At 50.0% G+C, this 20,371-nt stretch overlaps 1 protein-coding gene across 1 annotated transcript in view; it reads right to left on the reverse strand.

The window, feature by feature from the left end:
• Nucleotides 1-20,371, reverse strand: part of SUSD2 (sushi domain containing 2) — a 65,651-nt gene that overhangs the window by 3,191 nt on the left and 42,089 nt on the right. The window contains exons 12-14 of the mRNA XM_056857196.1: nt 7,481-7,729; nt 6,216-6,488; nt 4,977-5,159 (exon numbers count right to left, since the gene is read on the reverse strand). Of these exons, the coding sequence (XP_056713174.1) occupies nt 4,977-5,159; nt 6,216-6,488; nt 7,481-7,729 (705 nt within the window). The remainder of the gene's footprint in view (nt 1-4,976; nt 5,160-6,215; nt 6,489-7,480; nt 7,730-20,371) is intronic.

The raw sequence follows: 20,371 nt of genomic DNA on the forward strand, positions 1-20,371 counted from the left end.
CTGATTGAACGCACATTTCGACAGCTTAGCATACAAATGGTTCTCCCTTAAACAATGCAAAACCTCTCGCACCAACTCTCGGTGTTCTTCGGAGTCCCTGGAGAAAATCAGAATATCGTCCAAATAAACTATTACCCCTTTAAACAGTAGATCGTGCAGGATCTCATTAATTAATTGCATGAAGCACGACAATGCCCCAGACAGACTGAACGGCATGACCAAAAATTCAAACAAACCATAACAACAAGAAAAGGCTGTCTTTGCTTCGTCTCCCTCCTTAATCCGGACCCGGTAGAAGGCTTCCGCCAGGTCAAGTTTTGAGAATACACAACCCTCCTGGAGAGTACTCAGGAGGTCCGGGATTAAGGGAATGGGATAGGCGTTAGTCTCTGTAATCGCGTTAAGCCCCCTATAGTCTACACACAGTCTGAGATCAGAGGTTCCCTTCTTCTTCACAAAGAAGCAGGGAGAAGAAAACGCAGCCTTGGATGGCTGTATGAATCCCAGCTCCAAGTTCTTGTCCAAGAATTCCCGCAGTACCGCCTTCTCTTGGGGACTCATGGGATAAACTCGGGCTTTGGACGGCTTAATGTCTTAATCAGTTACGGCTTAATCAGTTCAATGGCACAGTCCGTCGTGCAGTGAGGGGGTAACAAGTCACAGTCCGTCCCCTCAAACACATCAGCAAAGTCACTGTACTCCAGAGATAGCGTGTGCACCTCCAGCACGACAGCATTCCCCCCCTCGCCTCCGGGCAAGTTGTCCCAGCCGTGTCTCTCACACTGGGGGGCTCCAAATACAACCCGCCTTTGTTCCCAATCAATGCTTGGGTTGTGTCCCGCCAACCAGTTGCTACTGAGAACCACCGGGTAGGAACTCTTAGGGACTAAAGTGAAGTGGATCTGTTCCCAGTGGTCTCCCACCCCCAACAACACCTTACGAGTGCGCAAATGGACCGGCCCCCCCTCGCTGATCACTTCCATCTATTTGATGGAAATGTAAAGGCTGGTCCAGTTTTCAAGTCCCAATTTTCAGGAGTTCTACCACCGCCTGATCAATCAAGGTCCGGGAACACCCGGAGTCCAGGATAGCAATGACAGCCACCGGTTCCCCTCCCTGGGGGTTTTGTAACACAACAGGTAGTAGCAGCGTTTCCTCCTGGTCACTCACCCTACTTGGAGCCAATTTGGTTTCTTCCGAGGGTGCCCTCCATGCCGTCTCTCTTACAGAAGGCCCTCCTCGTTTTTTGCCAGCGAGGGATCTCTGTAAATATCCTGAGTACGAAGGTTGTGTGGATCCGATGTGGATTCTGCCTGCAGGGCTGCCGTTCTGCGGCGACCGGTCGTCCCCTCTGCTCTCTTACGTTCCAGGGTCAGAGGTGGTGTCAACTCCCGCTCTTGGGCCACTTGGGTGCTTGCCCCCTCTGTCGACGCGCTGGTACACTTCGCCGCAAAATGACCCATCTTCCCGCACTGGAGACAAGCCCCTTCTCTGAAACGGCGCGCCCTGTCAAGGCTGGAGACCCCTCAGTGTCTTCCCTCTCGCCGCAGGTCCGCTGCATTGTCCCCTCTTGCGAGAGCCACGAGGGTTGCCTTCGATGGACGATCCTTGGAGAACTGGAGGGTCAGCTTGCGATTCTCCACCAAAGCTGCCAAATTTATCCATTCCTCTACTGACTCAGGGTCCCCCCAAGGTTAAGCAGCCATCCAGCACTTCCCACCGTAGTCCTTCACGGAAGTGCTGGACCTTGGTGGCTTCGCTCCACTCCCGTATCTTGCATGATAGGGATAAAAGGTCCTGTGCATACTCACTCACTGAACGGGTCCCCTGTTTCAAACGACGCATGGCAATCTTCGCCTTCTCCCCCCTATGGGGATCCTCAAAACGGTGTCGTAGAGCAGACAAAAATTCCTCCAAGGATTTCAAGACCCTGGGCATAGTTTCTGCTGCAGTCACTGCCCATTCTACCGCCTCCTTCTCCAAAAGGCTGATCACTTACCTGACCCGAGCTTCCTCCGAGGCAAAAGTCTCTCCTTGGTCCTTCATGAAGCCGGAGACTTGGAGTAGGAAGTGGGGCAGCTGTGCGCTGGATCCATCAAAGGACACTTTAAGATCCCTGGCAGTAGGGCGTCTGGGTGTGGGTGCCTCCCCACAGACGAGCAGTTCCGTAGTGGGCCGCGAGCTCGCTTGGGGTTGCTGCGAGGATTGTCTGAGCTCTCTCACAGCCCCCGTAACAGCAGCCAAATCCCTCTGCAGAGTCTCCAACTGAGTCTGCAGGTCCCAGTTCTGTAGAACCAACGTCTGGTTCTGTCTGCGTAGCAGGGTAGCCTCCTCTGCGGTGAGGACGGGGGTGCGGACGAGCGAGGGCTCCTTCCACCACTCTCCAGGAGCAACCTCCCGGCTTCGCTCTTCCCCTTCTCCATACCAAGCGGTCAGCAGTCTTCGGTATAACTCGCCCCATGGTTCCGACACTGCTCGTTCGCCGGTTACGATCCTCTGTCGCTGTCCGGCTTCTGAGGGCAAGGAGGTCCATGTCGGCCTCCCAGGAACATCGGTAGGCCCGGGCGGGCGCTGCTCCAGGGTCGTTTATTCCCGGCCAACCTCAATATCAATGATGGTCTGCTGGAGGTCCTCTCTCGCAGCAAGCAAATTTGAGGATTGTGCAGACATACTAATACTAGCTAATTCCTAACACAAAAATAAAAAAGAAGGCTGGGGATTCTAACTTACTGTCAGACTCCAGGACCTCGTTGCATCTCAGGAATAATAAACTTCGCTCCAGACGTTGCAGAGAGTTTTTAAAAGTCTTATTAAGAAAGCAAATGAGTTCAGTGGCCTATACAACTTAAGTTTAGAATGGCAACGGAGATTTTACAGATCAGCTTTATAGGATGCACACACTAGAACTGTTTACATGTAATGGCTTTGAAATGCAAAACATCAGAGTTCTCTCAAACTTCAAGAGAGAGAGGGTTCCGGCAAAATCACACCTTGAGATCAGAGTAGATTTACAATAGGAAGGCTACTTTGAAATGGAGACATCGGAGCCTCTGGCCATAGCACCTCTCTCCCAAACTGAAGAGACTTTCCCACAGGACCAAAAGGTGGGGGGGGGGACACGGAGCTTGATATCCGGGCCTCAACTGCATGCCCTCGCTGACAACAATGGAACAAAAAAGTCTAACTTTAAATACATACTGATGGGGGTCTGAACTGGTGGAGAACGAAAAGGAGGGGCTTCAGTGGCTCAGTGGCAAGAGGCTCTGCTTTGCACCCAGGTCCAGTTCCTGGCATCTCCAGTGAAATGGGCCAGGTGATGTGTGACGTGAATGAGCTTGCTCTGCCTGAGACCCTGGAGAGCCACTGCCTCAACAGGCAGCATTGACCTTGAGAGACCTGAGTCGGTGGAAGGCAGGTGTCTGTGATTCGCTTGTGTGCCAACGGAGCACGGAAAATTCACCCTTCAGGCATCCAGATTTCCATGGAGCTTTCCTCCTTTCAATGGAGTGTGCTGCTGTGCCTCGCCCTGTTAACTGGATTTTATCAATTAACCCAATCCTACAGCACCTGGTCCTATATGATCAGTTTTATATCTGTCTCCATTCCCTCTCCCTGATCATATTTGGGATTCAAAGAGCATGTTTACTTCCTTGGTGCTTAATTGGGAAAGTGTGATTTAGATCCTGTTACTGTTAGGTGGATCTGTAACTGGTTGACAGATTGCACCCAAAGAGTGCTAGTTAATAGTTCCTCATCCACTTGGAGAGATGTGACTAGTGGAGTGCCTCAGGGATCTGTCCTGGGCCCTGTGTTGTTCAACATCTTTATAAATGATTTGGATGAAGGAATGGAGGGGATGCCTATTACATTTGCAGATGATACTAAATTGGGAGGGGTAGCAAATATGGTAGAAGACAGAGCCAGGATACAGGATGATCTTGACAGGCTGGAGAATTGGGCTAAAACCAATAAAATGCCTTTCAACAGAGACAAATGTAAAGTTCTGCATTTAGGTAGGAAAAATCAAATGCCTAATTATAGGATGGGGGTGACTTGTCTTAGCAGCAGTGTGTGCGAAAAGGATCTAGGGGCCTTAGTATATATCTATTTAGTATATATCTATTTCTCAAGTATGGCCCCCATCTTGGTAGACCAAACACCGAACATGAGTCAGCAGTGCGATGCGGTAGCTAAAAAGGCAAATGCGATCTTGGGTTGCATCAACAGAAGTATAGTGTCCAGATCACGTGAAGTGATGATATTGCTTTACCCTGCTCTGGTTAGACCTCACCCGGAGTATTGTGTTCAGTTTTGGGCACCACAATTTAAGAAGGATTATAGACAAGCATGGGTCCAGAGGAGGGCAACAAAGATGGTGAGGAGTCTGGAGACCGAGTCCCATGAGGAAAGGTTGAAGGAGCTGGGTATGTTTAGCCTGAAGAGAAGACTGAGAGGGAATATGATAACCATCTTCAAGTATTTGAGGGGCTGACATATAGAGGATGGTGCTGAGTTGTTTTCTGTTGCCCCAGAAGGTCGGACCAGAACCAACGGGTTAAAATTAAATCAGAAGAGTTTCCGTCTAGACATTAGGAAGAATTTTCTAACAGTTAGAGCAGTTCCTCAGTGGAACAGGCTTCCCGGGAGGTGGTGAGCTCTCCTTCCCTGGAGGTTTTTAAGCAGAGGCTAGATGGCCATCTGTCAGCAATGCTGATTCTATGACCTTAGGCAGTTCATAAGCGGGGGGCACCTTGGCCATCTTCTGGGCACTGGGTGTGGGGGGGGGGAAGGTAGTGTGAATTTCCTGCATTGTGCAGGGGGTTGGACTAGATGACCCTGGTGGTCTCTTCCAACTCTATGATTCTATTATTCTAAGGGGTTCCAATGTCACTTAGAGCAGCAGAGTCTTTTGCTGAAATGACCAGGGTGGTGTGTGGCCAACGAATGTGCAGCAGTGGTTCTGCAGAACAACCTACCTGTGCTTCGCAAGCAAGTAGTTGGGGCTCCTGACCACTTCCCGTTGCTCTGGCATGTTCTTTCTGCTGATCCGGCAAGGATGTAGCCAGGATGGCAACCGAATCGGATGACTGAGCCTGCTAAATAGTTGGTGCTGTTTTTAGTGCCGTTTGAAGGGAGTTCCAGCCAGTCACAGGAAACCACTGAGAGAGGAGAAAGAATACCCTGTGTTTTGGTCAAGACACTTATGACTCGAAGGGCAGGAAAGCCCCGTATATAACCAAGTGACAGAGCGCTTGTGGAAAAGTCCACAAGTTCTCCCCTTCCTGGGATCTCAGGCTGTAGAACTGCAAGATCACCTTTGGAGACCTGACTGGCCTAGATGGGCTACTTGGGGAAACCTCAAGCACCTCTGCCGCTTGTTAACCTCTCCAGAGGAGGAGCTTCAGAATGGAGCTCAGCACTGCTGACCACCACGCTCTTCTCCCGCTAAACAGCTGGGGTGGGCCAGGCAAACATTTACCCACCCGGACGTCAGCCAGGGCACCTGGAACTAAAAGTGGAGAAGAGGATTATTTACCCAATTGTTGAAGTGCTTCAACACACCCAAGGCTAATTCCAACCTACAACGTCAGGAATGGTGGCAGAGGAACTCCGCACCTTGGTGCCCTTGGTGGCTCGGCTCTCGTGCTGCCACTTGCCCTCCTGACTGCGGGTTTTCTGAAGGGAGGATTCTCTGGCGGCAGCTCAGAGAGTCACACCAGGCCACGGGCAGCACACCAGCCAGACCGCCCAGGCTCCAGCTGTGCAAAGCCGTCCCTGGGCGAAGGCCACGGGCTTGGGGCTTTGGCGTGATCCCTGGGATTGCTGGAAAGACCGTGGTGCTCAAAAGAATGGAGAGCAGCCTCTAGCGCCTGTGCAAGTGTGACCTAGTCAGAGCTTCACTCCTGGGGGGCCTCTTCCCAGCAGAAGGTCCAGCCAGGATATCCTGGACGCTGGGGTGTGAGCTAATCTGGGCCTGGGGAAAAGGTTCATTTTCTTGGGACTGTCTTGCCAGGTTTATCAAGAGCCAGCTGATCCCAGTCACCAAAGAGATTTTATCAGTTCTTTTTCCAGGAGTTTACCTGGCTGCACAGAATGTTTTGTACAGCAGTACTTTGAAGTGAGTACTAACCACTACCCGAGGCTCTGTCCCTGAACACTGTATTCTCCTCCCTCCTGGGACGCTTCTAACGACGGCAGTTGTGGGCTCCACTCACCTGGCTGTAGTTTCTCCTTCAGGCCCCAGTAGTTCTGATGTGACCATTTAGTGCTGTTTCCCACAACAAGGTCTCTGGTTGTCAGGACATCAAACCAGCAGAAAGGGTCCGACTGGCAGAGCACAGCCGCCTCCTTTCCCAGGGGGTCTGTTGGGTCCTCGCGGGGAGAAAACACCGGCACAAAGGAGGCATCGTGCTTTGGTCCATAGAAGAAGTTGTGCAACAAGTATGGTGTGTCATATGTCAAAAGTGACGTTGTGTTGCTAACGGCCCCTGCAATGGAAAAGTAGACCGGGTGACTCCAAAGGAAAGCGGTGGTGGTGGTGGGGGAAGCACTGGAGATCCCCAAAGACAGGTGGGTGGGTGGGGCGGCACCATTTCCTGTTTGCATCCACAGGGGCATCAGTGTGGAGAGATTGCTGCCTGAGGACCATGAGCATGACTTTCACTTTCAGAACTTAATTTAAAATATATTTATCACTGCCTTTTTCATATCATAGTCAGGATGCTAGGTAGGTAAATATACAATTAAAAAGTCCATAAGAACAGCACATCATGAAACACAACAAGTATTATTTATTGTGTACTTCCAAATGAAGATGTGACAAATAAGTGAAGTAAATAAATAAATAAATAAACAAACCAGAATGGGTCCACCTGCCTGGCAGATGCTAGAGTGGGAACGTTACAGGAGTAAAACATTTTTTCCAGTTTAAGCCTCTTGCTGTCTGAGTCGGTGGGAACTAATGCACACACACAGCCTCCCCAGGCAGCTAATTTGGCCTATAGAGGGATTTTTGCAGGAAGGGAAGGGGCCGGGCAGCTGGGGTGGGTCAACCCTGCCCTGTTCTCTGTGGGGAGCAGTTGCCACAGGGAGGCCCCTTCTTCCACCCCTTTTTGTGGGAATGACAAAGCTGCCGAGCTCAAGCATTGCAGTCACCACGTCTTGCTTTGCCTGTGGAAGCTGTATGGTGTTTCTGGACTCAGAAATTCTGGGAATTCACAGGCAGGCCCACTTTGAGACATGGCAGAAGGAGGGTGTGTGAGAGACAGAACTGAAACAGGTGTGGGGGCAGAAGCCTGTAACAGCAAATGCCTGCCAACAGACGCTTTCCTGGCTCAGAACAAAGATTTCCTGCTTCCCTTCAAGGCGGAATATTTGGGGGAAACACACGCGTCTGTCTGCTGGTCTCTTTGCACTTCTCCACAGACATCTGTTGATCTTTGGGAACAAGAGGGAGTTAACAGGCCCGGTTCTCACTCACAGTCTGCTCCAAAGGCAAAGAGCTGCTCAGAGGGGCTGCCGCTGCGAAGGACTGTTCCATTGTGAAGAGTAAAATCATCCTCTGGATTGTCATTCATGACTCCAAAGAGGCCCTGTGTATGATTCAGGAACCTCTCTGGCAGCAAAATGGTGATGCTCAGCAGCTGTCCACTTCCTTTCACTTCTACTCCTACTCCGGAGGAGAACATCACCGTGGCACCCATCCCAGGTACAGCATAGAGGAAGAGACCTGGGACAGAAAGGACAAGTGAGCCTGTCTGTGGGGCAGAATTATAGGGCGAGCAATAAAACAAATCACTCTTACAAGGCCCCCCCACACACAGTTTTGATTATAACTGACATCAAAGAGTTTTCCATTTCCTCTTCTAGGACTCAAATATGTGCTGTTAATCACTCTTGATTAACTATGACTGATTTTTGTAATGATCCTCAATAGTCAAGGTAAATAAAGATTGTGGCTTTACATAACATTATCCAACTTACCCAGCTGGAAGTTTTCTTTGCTTTAGATTTAAAGACCAGAGGTTATCTGGCTGTCCAATCACAACTTCAGGCTAGAATTCAACTAAGCATGTGCAGAATGTATTTGCCACAATGAGCCCCTCAGTCTTTTTCTCTTTGGTTTCAGTTCATAGTACTGTTAATACGGTTGTGAAGAGGAACAGAACAGGGCCCCAGTGAGCTGAAGGGGGGGGTTCCATTCCTCCCCGTTCAGTGGGACCAGGGAGGGCTGCCAACTGAAACCGGACAGGACGTTGAGACATGTTTATGCGCAAGGATACTACGATCTACCACACCAGAGGTAGGCAAGATTTTTGGCCTGAAAGTGCTGAAAATAACAACTCAGCGTCTACCTGTAAAGACACTAGAGGGCTGGCAAATAAAACCGGGTGGGTGGATGGGTGGGAGATGAGGCTTGGCCCAGTGGTGCAGGCAGCATTTCACGGCAGCTCCTTGGGCAGCTGGAGGCTGCTGGGTTTGAGAGACGGTGATAGCCTTCTTCTCCCACATGACTGGGTCCAGCACCACCGCCAGCACATTGGTTGCTTCGGCAGCGGTCTGGCCATGGGTGTCAAGGAAAATGCTCTGGTGCGTGGCTGGCGACAGACATTCTGGGGGCATACCACTGTTTGCTGCTCTATATGAATTTGTCCAGAAAGGGCTACTTGACCTGATTGGACCAAATGCCGTTCAATTGCTGGGCTTTACAGTATAAACGTTACTTCTCAGAAATGGCTAAAATTGGCCTCCATTGTGTACAAAGGAACGTGATCTGTTGCCACCCGGCGAGAGTGCCCCAGGTGCAGTTTACCTTTTCAGGGCCGTACTCTTGTCAGAGATACAAGTTGACCATAATAGTTTGACAGAAACAGCTGTCAGATAGCTGTCAGATCTGGGACATCTAAACTGATGCAAGAGGCAGCAAGAGCCTTGGAGGTCCCAGAGTGAACTGCAGCAAACCAGATTAAGGCAGTAGGCTGATGCAATACTGTGGGCAGGTCTGCACGTGGCCTAATTGGTATCTGGTGCTGAACATGTATATCTGTATGATAATTACTCTGTGTCGGGAAGTATAGTGGAATAAGTGTACGTGATGGTTGGTTTTATCTGTGCACTGTAGAAATAAATGAGCACTGTTTTCTATAAAGCCAAGGAGTTCTGGTGGTGCGTTCTGGATAACTGCTAATCCACTAGCTCCCGCGTCAGGGCTCTGGGCCCAGATTCGCTACACTGCGCTGGTTACGTGTGGTGGTAGCACAACAGTGTCCAGAACATCCAGAGGCTGCTGAAACAGTGAGAGATTGAGTGCAGAGATGGCTCAATCTTCCATTCCCATGGAGAAGCTCAACACTGACAACTACAGCATTTGGTCGGTGAGAACATTACCTGAAACATGAAGGTTTATGGGAATCTGTGGAGCAAGCACCCGCTAATGCAGCAGAGCGGGAGAAGGATAAGAAAGCGCTTGCCAACATAATTTTGACTGTGGGAGACGGCCAGCTTGTATACGTTGCCGGCAAGACGAATGCAAAAGATGCGGGGGAGTCTTTGCAGACAGTTTATCGCAGAGACTCAGCCGGGACTATCCTAGCACTAACGATGAGGCTTTATAGGAGTTGTAAATCACCTCACACGCCTGTTTCTGAACACTTAAGGACTCTAGCTGAGTTGTTTCGGCAGTTAGAGTTGAGAGGAAAGAATTTTTCTGATGAGGACAGAGTCTACATCATGCTTGGTTCTCTAGACGAGAGCTTTGATGTTTTGATAACCTCGTTGGAGTGTATGACTGTAGAACAACTTACGTTTTACTACGTTACCAGAAGGATCCTGGAAGACGAGGAGCGTTGGCAGGAGGGACGGATACAGAGGACTTCAGCCCAGCTGAGAATGAGTCATCCCATGGAAAGAGCTGCATCTCGTCCTTCTCTGGAGACTACAGCCCAGGAGTTTTACAACCCTGGTTTACAAACCTGGCAGAGAGGAAACGTACAGGCAACGCCAAAGACGTCAGCCGAGCTGAGGATTCAACCCGGAGGTGGGAAGTATTCTACTCAGCGCAGAAACCAGGGAAGCAAGTGTGTGGGGCCAACTGGAGGAGTGACGGCTACAAGCAAGAGGAGGAGGACTGTGTGTTATTTGTGAGAAAACGTTATTCTTGTGGAAGCACTCAGCACCTCAGAAAAGATTGCCCGCACCTGAAGAAGAAGACGACAACGGCAAAGAGACAGTTCCAGAATGCCACACACACAGCTGTAGTGTGGTGGAGGATGATAAGGGTGAGGATTTATGGTTGCTTGACAGTGGGGCCAGTAAAATGTTTGTTAAAGATGTCTCTGTACTGGCTAGCACAAAGCAGTCTGCTAGAACGCATGTTAGCCTGGCAGACGGGAAACGTTTAGAGGTTCAGTGTGAGGGAAGCCTAGATTTTCCTGAGTTAAATCACACGTTCCAAAATGTGCTTTGTGTCCCCCTACTGGAAAACAACTTAAGTGTGTCAGCTCTGGCAAAGGCTAGTTTTTCAGTGCAGTTTAAGGGAAACACCTGCCAGATATGCAAAGAAGGAGATACACTGATACAAGGGCAATTAAAGCAAGATGTTTATGTTGAGCGCAGAGGGGCTAGGAAAGCCACAAGCACAGTAGAAACGTTAAATAAAAACCCCCACCCAGGTTGTGTACATCTCCTACACAGACGGTTAGGGCATGCAGCCTTTTCCACAATCCAGAGGACCCTAAGCTTACTAGGGGAAAATGATGTGAAGTTAAACAAATGTAATAATTTTCTGGATTGTACTGTTTGCAAGTCAGTAAAAAGCAGACGGAGCCCAGTGGCCAAAATCAGCAAGAGGGTGACAAATAAACCCCTTCAACTTGTACATTTGGATATCTGTGGCCCGTTCCAAGAGAGGGTGTCTAAGAATAAATTTGCTCTTGTGATAATTGATGATTATATGAGGTTTGGATGGATTTATCTGCTCAAACACAAAAGTGAGGCTTGTAAAACAATAAAGTACTGGGTGAATAGAGTGGAAGGCAGCTAGGCTTGAAGGTTGCCAATCTCCAGTCGGATAGAGGTAGAGAATTTCTCTCTCATGCATTAACCCAGTGGTTAGAGTGTAAGGGGATTGAGCAAAGACTGGCTAACCCCTGTGTTCCTCAAGAAAATGGAATTGCAGAGAGAAGAATAGGATACTTGAAATCCATGTTGCAAGCCCTACTGGAAGATGCCAGTTTAAAGCCTAGGTTTTGGGCAGAGGCAAAGTAGCTAATTACCTGATTAACAGACTATGGACTTCAAGCATAAATGACATCCCCTATAAGGCATTGTATAAAAGGAATCCCTCCTTGAAACACCTAAGGGTGTTTGGAGCAAAGGCATGGGTTGATAAACCTTTAAAACACAGAAGAGGGGGAGGAAAAAAGTCCAAGCCACTGTTATTTCTGGGGTATCAAAATGCGGCCAAGTCATACCGTTTTGCATATGAACATAATAGAATAACCATAAGCCATTCTGCTAATTTCGGTGAGTCATTTAATTGGTCAAGGCTGCACGGCTCAGATATAGTGCCTGAAATGGTATCTCTACCGATTAATGAGCAGGTTGATGAGCAGCTGGAAGCCAGAGATAATGGCAATTCTCCTGGAAGGGCCCCTAGCAGGGAGATTGTAAAGTCTGAAACTCCAGAAGGAGAAAACTCTGGAGAGACGGGGGTCAGGAGTTCTACCCGCAGCACAAAAGGTGTGCCGCCAAAACGCTTTGGGTTTGATGATTGTGAATGTGTAAACAATGTGTCAGTAGTTGAGCCAGCTTGTTATGATGAGGTACTTTCTCTGGAAAAGGGAGAAAAGGTTTTATGGCTAGAAGCCATGCAGGAAGAGATGAATGCATTAAAAAGAATATAATGTCATTACTCCTTCTCAACTACCGCAAGGTCAACCCGTGATAGGTTGTTGTTGGGTGTTTAAGCTAAAACAGCTGGTTGATGGCACAGTGAAACGGAAAGCCAGAATAGTTTGCAAAGGCTTTGCCCAGTGCAAATATTTAAATTGTGATCAGACTTTCAGTCCCACGGTGCGCTCAGAAACAATTAAGACCGCCCTGGCTGTGGCAGGGTTGAAAGGTCTAGATGTGTATCACTACAATATTCAAACAGCATATTTAAATGCACCTTTAAAGGAACAAATCTGTATGCAACAGATTCCTGGCTTTAAGCTAAAGCAGGAGAGCAAGGTCCTGAGGCTAAATAAGGCATTATATGGCTTACATCAATCAGCCAGAGAGTGGAATCACTGCCTTACTGAGGCCATAAAACAATTAGGTTTCAAACAGAGCGTGTCAGAGTCTTGTTTGTTTTCTAAATGCTCAGGACAGAAGGAATGTTTTGTAATGGCGTATGTTGATGATTTGGGTATGATGACAAATAATAAAGGTGACAAGGAACAGTTTGAAAAGCAATTAGGAGAACGCTTTAAAGTGAAATGTCTTGGAAAGATAAGTCATTATCTGGGGGTGAAAATAAGCAGAGATGAGGACGGGATGTTTTCTCTGTCTCAGCCTGACAAAATACAGCAGCTACTGGAGAAATTCAGTATGCTAGAATCTGATGCTGTGGATACTCCTATGGTCACAGGATATGTGAGTGATAAAACAGAAGCACAGGCAGAGTGTGATCAGTCTTTAGTGGGAAGCCTGCTTTATCTCACAACTTGGTCTAGACCTGACATATATCAGACTGTGCACTGCCTGAGTAAGAAATGTGTGTCACCTAATTTAACTGATTGGAAAGCAGCGAAGCGTGTGTTAAGATACCTAAAAGGATCTATGCACAGGAAGCTGTGCCTGAGAGCTTGTGATGGGGAACTGGCTGCCTATGCAGATGCTTAATAGGCAGATCAGGGAATAGCCAAGTCCACTACCGGTTATGTTTTGTATTTTGGCAGGGCCCCTATTCACTGGAAATCAGTAAAACAATCTTTTGTTGCAATGAGTACTTGTGAAGCTGAGTACAGTGCAGTGAGTGAAACTATAAATCAACTGGAATGGTTCATATATCTGTTAAAAGAACTGAATGTTTTTGTACCTGTACCTGTTAAAATATATACTGACAATGCCGAAACAATGCAATTGAGAAATGAGCAATGTTTTAGAAGCAAAAGCAAACATATCAGGATCAGATATGAGAATGTAGCTGATGCTATAAACAGGAATCAAGTGTATATGGTAAAGTGCACTAGTGAAGAAAACGTGGCTGATCTGTTCACTAAAATCGTGGATAGTAACAGATTTAAACAATTGGTCAAATTATTATAACTTGAGAAGGAGTGTCAAAGATACAAGTTGACCATAATAGTTTGGCAGAAACAGCTGTCAGATAGCTGTCAGATCTGGGACATCTAAACTGATGCAAGAGGCAGCAAGAGCCTTGGAGGTCCCAGTGTGAACTGCAGCAAACCAGATTAAGGCAGTAGGCTGATGCAATACTGTGGGCAGGTCTGCACGTGGCCTAATTGGTATCTGGTGCTGAACATGTATATAAGACTGTATCGGGAAGTATAGTGGAGTAAGTGTACGTGATGGTTGGTTTTGTCTGTGCACTGTAGAAATAAACGAGCACTGTTTTCTATAAAGCCAAGGAGTTCTGGTGGTGTGTTCTGGATAACTGCTAATCCACTAGCTCCCGCGTCAACTCTTTGCGCTGGTTTCTGTGCCCCTCTGTTGGGAATTACAGCTGCAACCTTTTGGTGTAAACTATTAAAAAAGGAGTCCCCAGTCGTCTTCCCTTTACCCCCAGCAAGCTTGGTGTGAGAGATCCCCCTCTCTGAGTTTGCTTCTCCAAATCAGTTGCTCAGACGTTGATACAGAAACAATAGATTTATTGAAGCCTTCAGGAGATGAGACAGGCACAGGTAGAAAGTTGCAAGTGAGGGGCTATACGGGTTTACAGAATATATTGACTCCAGGGCACTGGGGCACTGGGGTTCACACTTATTGTTATGGGAAGTTACAAGCTTGGCATAATACAAAACATCAGACGGATCCCAGGAAGTCTGGTGCGGCTATCACACTTCCAAGGCCGCACCGGCCTGAGGGAGTACTGGCAGGAAGAACAGCGGGGGGGGGAAGATACATGGGCCATCAGGCCTGGCGCCTGAGACCAGAAGGTGTGAACTGCTTTTACGAGTTCACTGATAACACCGCAGGTGATGGAAAGCAGAGACACAAAGACAGAGACCCTCACATTCTGCCCCCCTTAAGGCCCCCCTCCGAGAGGACGAGGCTTATCGGGATAAGCGAGGTGGAATTCTCGGACCAAGCGAGGAGCTGCCATGTGGGGTGCGGCCACCCATTCGTCATGAGCGGAGCCAAGGTTTTTCCAGCGAACAAAGTAAAACAGTTTCCCTTTCTTCCATTTGGAATCTAAAACCTTGGATATTTCCAAATGGGTATCCCCTCCTACTACGGTAGGAATCTCATGAGCGGGAGGGGGGTGGAACTGGGGAGCTGCTACATAAGGTTTGAGGAGGCTTATATGGAAGACTGGATGAACTCCCTTGAGAGTCTTAGGGAGACTCAGTTCCACGGTAACCTCGTTGATTACTCTGGTAATGGGGAAAGGTCCTACATAACGGTCGCTCAGTTTTTTGCAGGGGCGAAGAGAGCGGAGGTTTTTGGTGGACAGATAGACTTGCTCCCCCACCTTGAGTTCCCATCCCGGAGACCGGTGTTTGTCTGCTTGTTCCTTGTATTTGCTTTTTGCCCTTTCCAGATTTTTGAGCAACCATGGCCAGGTGGATTTAACCACCTGAATCCACTCCTGAAGATCAGGGGTAGACTGGAGCTCTGGCGAGACGGGGGCAGAACCGAAAGGGCCAAAATCCGTCCCGTATATAACTTGGAAGGGACTAAAGCCGGTAGAGGAATGAGGCGCATTGTTGTACGCATATTCGGCAAATGGCAGCAGGTCGACCCAGTCGTCCTGGTGGAAATTTACATAGCAACGCAAATAACATTCTACTACCGCATTTACTCGTTCCGTTTGACCATCCGTTTGGGGGTGATAGGCGGAAGAAAGGCCCTGTTCCTCCACTCCCATTAACTTTAGGAAAGCCCGCCAGAATTTGGCAACAAACTGGACCCCCCGGTCGGAGAGGACCTTCCTCGGGATCGAGTGTAGTCTGAGGACGTGCGTGATGAACAGTTTAGCTAAGCCCTGGGCTGAAGGAAGACCTGCACATGGAACGAAATGAACCTGTTTGGAAAAGAGGTCTGTGATAACCCAGAGAACCGTTTTCCCCCGACTTGGAGGTAGGTCGGTGATAAAATCCATGGCGATGACTTCCCAGGGACGGGCGGGGTTCTCAAGCGGTTTGAGAAGCCCCGGGGGTTTTCCCATCCGTTTCTTGGCTGTGGCGCAGGTGGGGCAGCTGCGCACATACAACTCTACATCAGATCTCATACCGGGCCACCAGAATTGCCTTCGAACCAGGTGAAGCGTTTTTACGAAACCAAAATGACCCGCTAGCCTGGCCCCATGTACAAGTCCCAATACTTCTTTGCGAAGGGAAGATGGGACATATAGTTTCCCCCCTTGCACCCACCAAGTGTTGGTTCGTTCCAAGCCAGTGGGGAGGAGATGGTGCTCCTCCTCCTGTAAGGAGGCGTCCCGGAGTCGCTGTTGGAATGCTTCCGGGATACCTTTGAGCGTAGGGGGGGTCTCCGGTTGGCGGGCTTGGGATCGGGTGGTGACGGCTAAGCCAGGGACTTCCCCTCGCTGTTCGGGAGTGAACAGGGAGTCGACGGGGCGATCGAAATCGTTGCGATACTGGGGAAGTCGTGACAAAGCATCAGCTAGGGCATTTTCTTTGCCAGGGACATGTTTGAGGGTGAACCGGAACTTTGCAAAAAATTGGGCCCACCGAATTTGTTTGGCATTGAGTTTTCTAGCTCCCTTGAGAGCCTCAAGATTCTTGTGATCTGTGCACACTTCGAACGGCAGCTCGGCCCCCTCCAAGAAGTGTCTCCATATGGTAAGGGCATGTTTGACCGCTGCTGCCTCCTTCTCCCAAATGGCCCAGTTGATTTCGGACTGGGAAAACTTCTTGGAGAAGTAGGCGCATGGCCTCAACCGTCCCCCCTCATCCCTCTGCAATAGGGCCCCGCCCATGGCTACATCCGAGGCATCCACCTGCACCACGAAGGGCTTGGTGCAATCCGGGTGAGCCAAAACGGGTTCGGATGAAAAAAGTAGCTTTAAACGTTCAAAAGCTTGCTGGCACTGGGGAGACCATTGCAGACGGGCTGAGGGGAGTGCGGCGCTAGCCCCCCTGTCCTTGGTACGCAACAGGGCAGTGAGGGGAAGCGCAACTTGGGCAAAGTTGGGAATGAAATTCCGGTAAAAGTTGGCAAACCCCAAAAACTGTTGAAGTTGGCGGCGGGTAGTGGGGGTTTCCCAGTCCCGCACCGCCTGGACCTTGGCGGGGTCCATTTCCAACCCTTGGTGGGAAATCACATACCCCAGAAATGTAATAGAAGGTTGGTGGAATTCACACTTGGACACCTTAGCATACAGTTTGTGCTCCCGCAGCCGCTGGAGCACTTCTCGCACTAGGCGCACATGTTCTTCCATGGTCTCAGAGTAAATAAGAATGTCATCGAGAAATACCACCACCCCCCGAAACAGTAAATCATGCAAAACTTCATTAATTAATTGCATAAAGACACTCGGAGCCCCCGAAAGTCCGAACGGCATGACCAGGTACTCAAACATCCCAAAACAACTGGAAAAGGCCGTTTTGGGTTCGTCTCCTTCTTTGATGCGAATGCGGTGGTAGGCTTCTACCAAGTCCAGTTTGGTGAAGATTCGGCCCTCCTTTAATTGTGCTAGAAGGTCAGGAATAAGAGGGAGGGGGTAAGCATTAGACTGGGTGACTGCGTTCAGTCTGCGAAAGTCAATACACAGTCTTAAATCTCCCGTCTTTTTCTTTACAAAGAAAGCTGGGGCTGAATAAGGAGCCTTGGAGGGGCGTATGAAACCCCTCGCCAGATTGACATCCAGATAGTCTCGCAATACAGTCTTTTCACTAGGGCTCATGGGGTAAACCTTTCCCTTAGACAGTTTGCCTTCCCCTACAATCTCGATGGCACAGTCCGTTTCTCTGTGGGGAGGCAGTTCGTCGCACTCTCTAACATCGAAAACATCAGTAAACTGCGAGTACTCAGAGGGTAATTGAGGAGAGACTGGGGCGGGGGACCCTACCAGTGCGGCGGCTGGAGTTCTGAGTACCTGATCCTTGTCATGCAACCCACAGGGGTTTTCGGGGAAGGAAAGCACCCGTTTAACCCAATCAATGGAGGGATTGTGTCCCCTTAACCAGTTCATCCCTAACACCACAGGGGTTACAATAGGGGCGATGGTGAAATACAACCGTTCCCAATGTTCCCCCACGGACATAATCACGGCTGCAGTTCTGTGGGTCACAGGGCCCCGTTTAAAGTCACTCCCGTCCATTTGGGAAAAACGGAGGGGTCCCGGAAGCCGCTTGCGCCGGACACCCAACTTCTTGGCAGTTTCCTCATTTATCATGGTGCGGGCACACCCCGAGTCGACCAACGCGGGGACCTCTAACGGGGGACCCCCTTTGGGTAGGGACAGATGAACACGCACAAATACATTGTCCTCTTGGGCGCTTACCATCGGTGGAGCTCCTTGCACAACGATAGGGACGGTCTGCTGCGGAGCCCCCTCTACAGCAGACCGACGGCGTTTTTTGCCGGCTGTTCCCACTCTTCCTCCTCGCTGGAAGAGGGGGGCGGAGTGGTGGCTTCCGGGGAGCCGTCCGAATCAAAGACGGTATTTGTAATCCGGGACCCCGATGGGACCGTAGAGTCGGATGCCCCATCCTGGGGGCGCGCGTGGAGAGCGGAGGGTGCGCCGGAGCGCCGGCTCAGTGGTCCACTTCTGCGGCGAGGCTGGCTGTCGGCGGCCGGTTTCGTCGGCTCGGCCTGGGTTTGGCGGGGGGGGGGTCGGACGGCCTGAGCGAGAGGGGCATTGCGATGCAAAGTGACCCTTTCCCCCGCAGATCAGGCAGACGCCGGCCTCGAACCGCTTGCGGCGTTCCGCGGCCGAGAGACCCCCGCCACCCCCTTGCCGGAGTTCCCGGCCACGGTCACCTCGGGGCCTGGGGTCTCGCCCAAGCCGTTGCTTGGACAAGTTCAGGAGTTGTTTGCGATTCTCGATGTCAGCAGCATGGCGAACCCAACCTTCCACATCCGGGGGGTTCCCTTGCATGAAGGCCCAATGTTGGAGGTCTGGGTTGAGACCCTCCCTGAAACATTGTACCAAGGTAGCTTCACTCCAGTCCAGAATTCGGCTAGCCAGTGACTGGAACTCACTTGCATACTGCGCCACCGACTTAGTCCCTTGGCGCAGTTGCATCAGGGAGGCTTTAGCGCGCTCACCCAGAGTCGGGTCCTCAAAACGGTTTCGGAGTGCTACCATGAACTCGTCCAGGGTTCGCAGCACCGGCGAGCGGAGTTCATACTGCAACACCATCCAGGCAGCCGCCTCCCCTTGCAGTAAGGAAGCCACGTACTGCACCCGGGACTCCTCAGAAACGAAGGTTCGGCCTTGTTCCCGCATAAAAATGTCTACTTGGACCATAAAAAAGGTCAACTGGTCTCCCGACCCGTCATACGTGACTTTCAGGTCCCGACGGGCCGGGGGGGCAGGGGTTGCGGGCGGAACTACCGGCGCCCCGTCTGGGGGAGCACCGGCTGGAGGTTGCAACTTCAGCGCATCTAGGGCCGTGGCCATCTCACCCATTACGCGTTGCATGGTCTCCATCTGCTCCTGCATAGCCCGGCGGTCTTCCTGCCACTGCTTTCGTTCTTCCTCCATGAGGGCCTCTTTGCGGGCCGGGTCCCCTTCGAGTCCCGTGCTGGGGAAGGCCAACCGGCGATCCTTCGCCGCAGTCCGCGAGAGCGACCAGCCCTTGGGAGAGTCCAGCCAATAAGTAAGCCCCCGGGGACGTTCGTCCCGATCTTGGTCGGGGGCGCGACCCTTCGGTTTCTTTGGCTTGGCTCCCTCCTCCTTCGGGTCCGGCTTCTCCGGCTCGTCCGGTTCCTTGGGGGCATCGGGGTTAGGAGTGGTGTCCTCGTCGGCTGACATTCTGTCCAAAGCGGTACAGCTGCAGTCCGAGAGGCAAGGACTTGCAACTTAATGTGAGAGATCCCCCTCTCTGAGTTTGCTTCTCCAAATCAGTTGCTCAGACGTTGATACAGAAACAATAGATTTATTGAAGCCTTCAGGAGATGAGACAGGCACAGGTAGAAAGTTGCAAGTGAGGGGCTATACGGGTTTACAGAATATATTGACTCCAGGGCACTGGGGCACTGGGGTTCACACTTATTGTTATGGGAAGTTACAAGCTTGGCATAATACAAAACATCAGACGGATCCCAGGAAGTCTGGTGCGGCTATCACACTTCCAAGGCCGCACCGGCCTGAGGGAGTACTGGCAGGAAGAACAGCGGGGGGGGGAAGATACATGGGCCATCAGGCCTGGCGCCTGAGACCAGAAGGTGTGAACTGCTTTTACGAGTTCACTGATAACACCGCAGGTGATGGAAAGCAGAGACACAAAGACAGAGACCCTCACACTTGGTACTCATTTTACCGACCTCGGAAGGATGGAAGGCTGAGTCAACCTTGAGCTGGCTACCTGAAACGAACTCAGGTTGTGGGCAGAGCTTGGACTGCAGTAAGAAGCTCCTACTGGGAGAAAATCCAAACTGCCAAGTTCTTCACTGTTGTTATTAAAATACACAGAACTTTGTTGGAGAAAGATTGTTTAAATACTTCACAATTTTATAAATTTTAAGGTGATAATTTTAATCATTGGTTGTTTTTATTGATCTTATACCTTCGCTTATACAAGCATTCTGTAATTTTACTGAACAATACTATTGAGCTTAGATGTCTGATGTATTAATATGTGATTGGTCATTTGACCGTATTAATAAAACTTGACTTGACCTCCAAAACACTGATACTAACCACACTGTCTGTTGTTTCATTCTCAAGGTGATTTTCTGCTGGCTGGGCCTTTAAACTTCACGTGTCCCTTTATTGTCCCTTAGGACAGAAAAGCAGCATGGGCACCCATTCTCCCAATCTCAGGAATATTCCGAAGTTAGTCCCGTGATGTTCAAGGGAGCCTGTATGCACTATGCACAGGTTGCACCTAAGTCTAAAAAGCCAACGCTGGCCAGCCAGAACTACACACAAAATACTCAGCCGTTTCTACCTACCAGCTTGCCTCCTTTGTCTACACAACATTATTGGCTTTTGCGGCACTCACATTTCTTCACA

This window comes from Euleptes europaea, chromosome 11 (genome assembly GCF_029931775.1).
Source record: "Euleptes europaea isolate rEulEur1 chromosome 11, rEulEur1.hap1, whole genome shotgun sequence".
Taxonomy (NCBI): Eukaryota; Metazoa; Chordata; class Lepidosauria; order Squamata; family Sphaerodactylidae; genus Euleptes; species Euleptes europaea.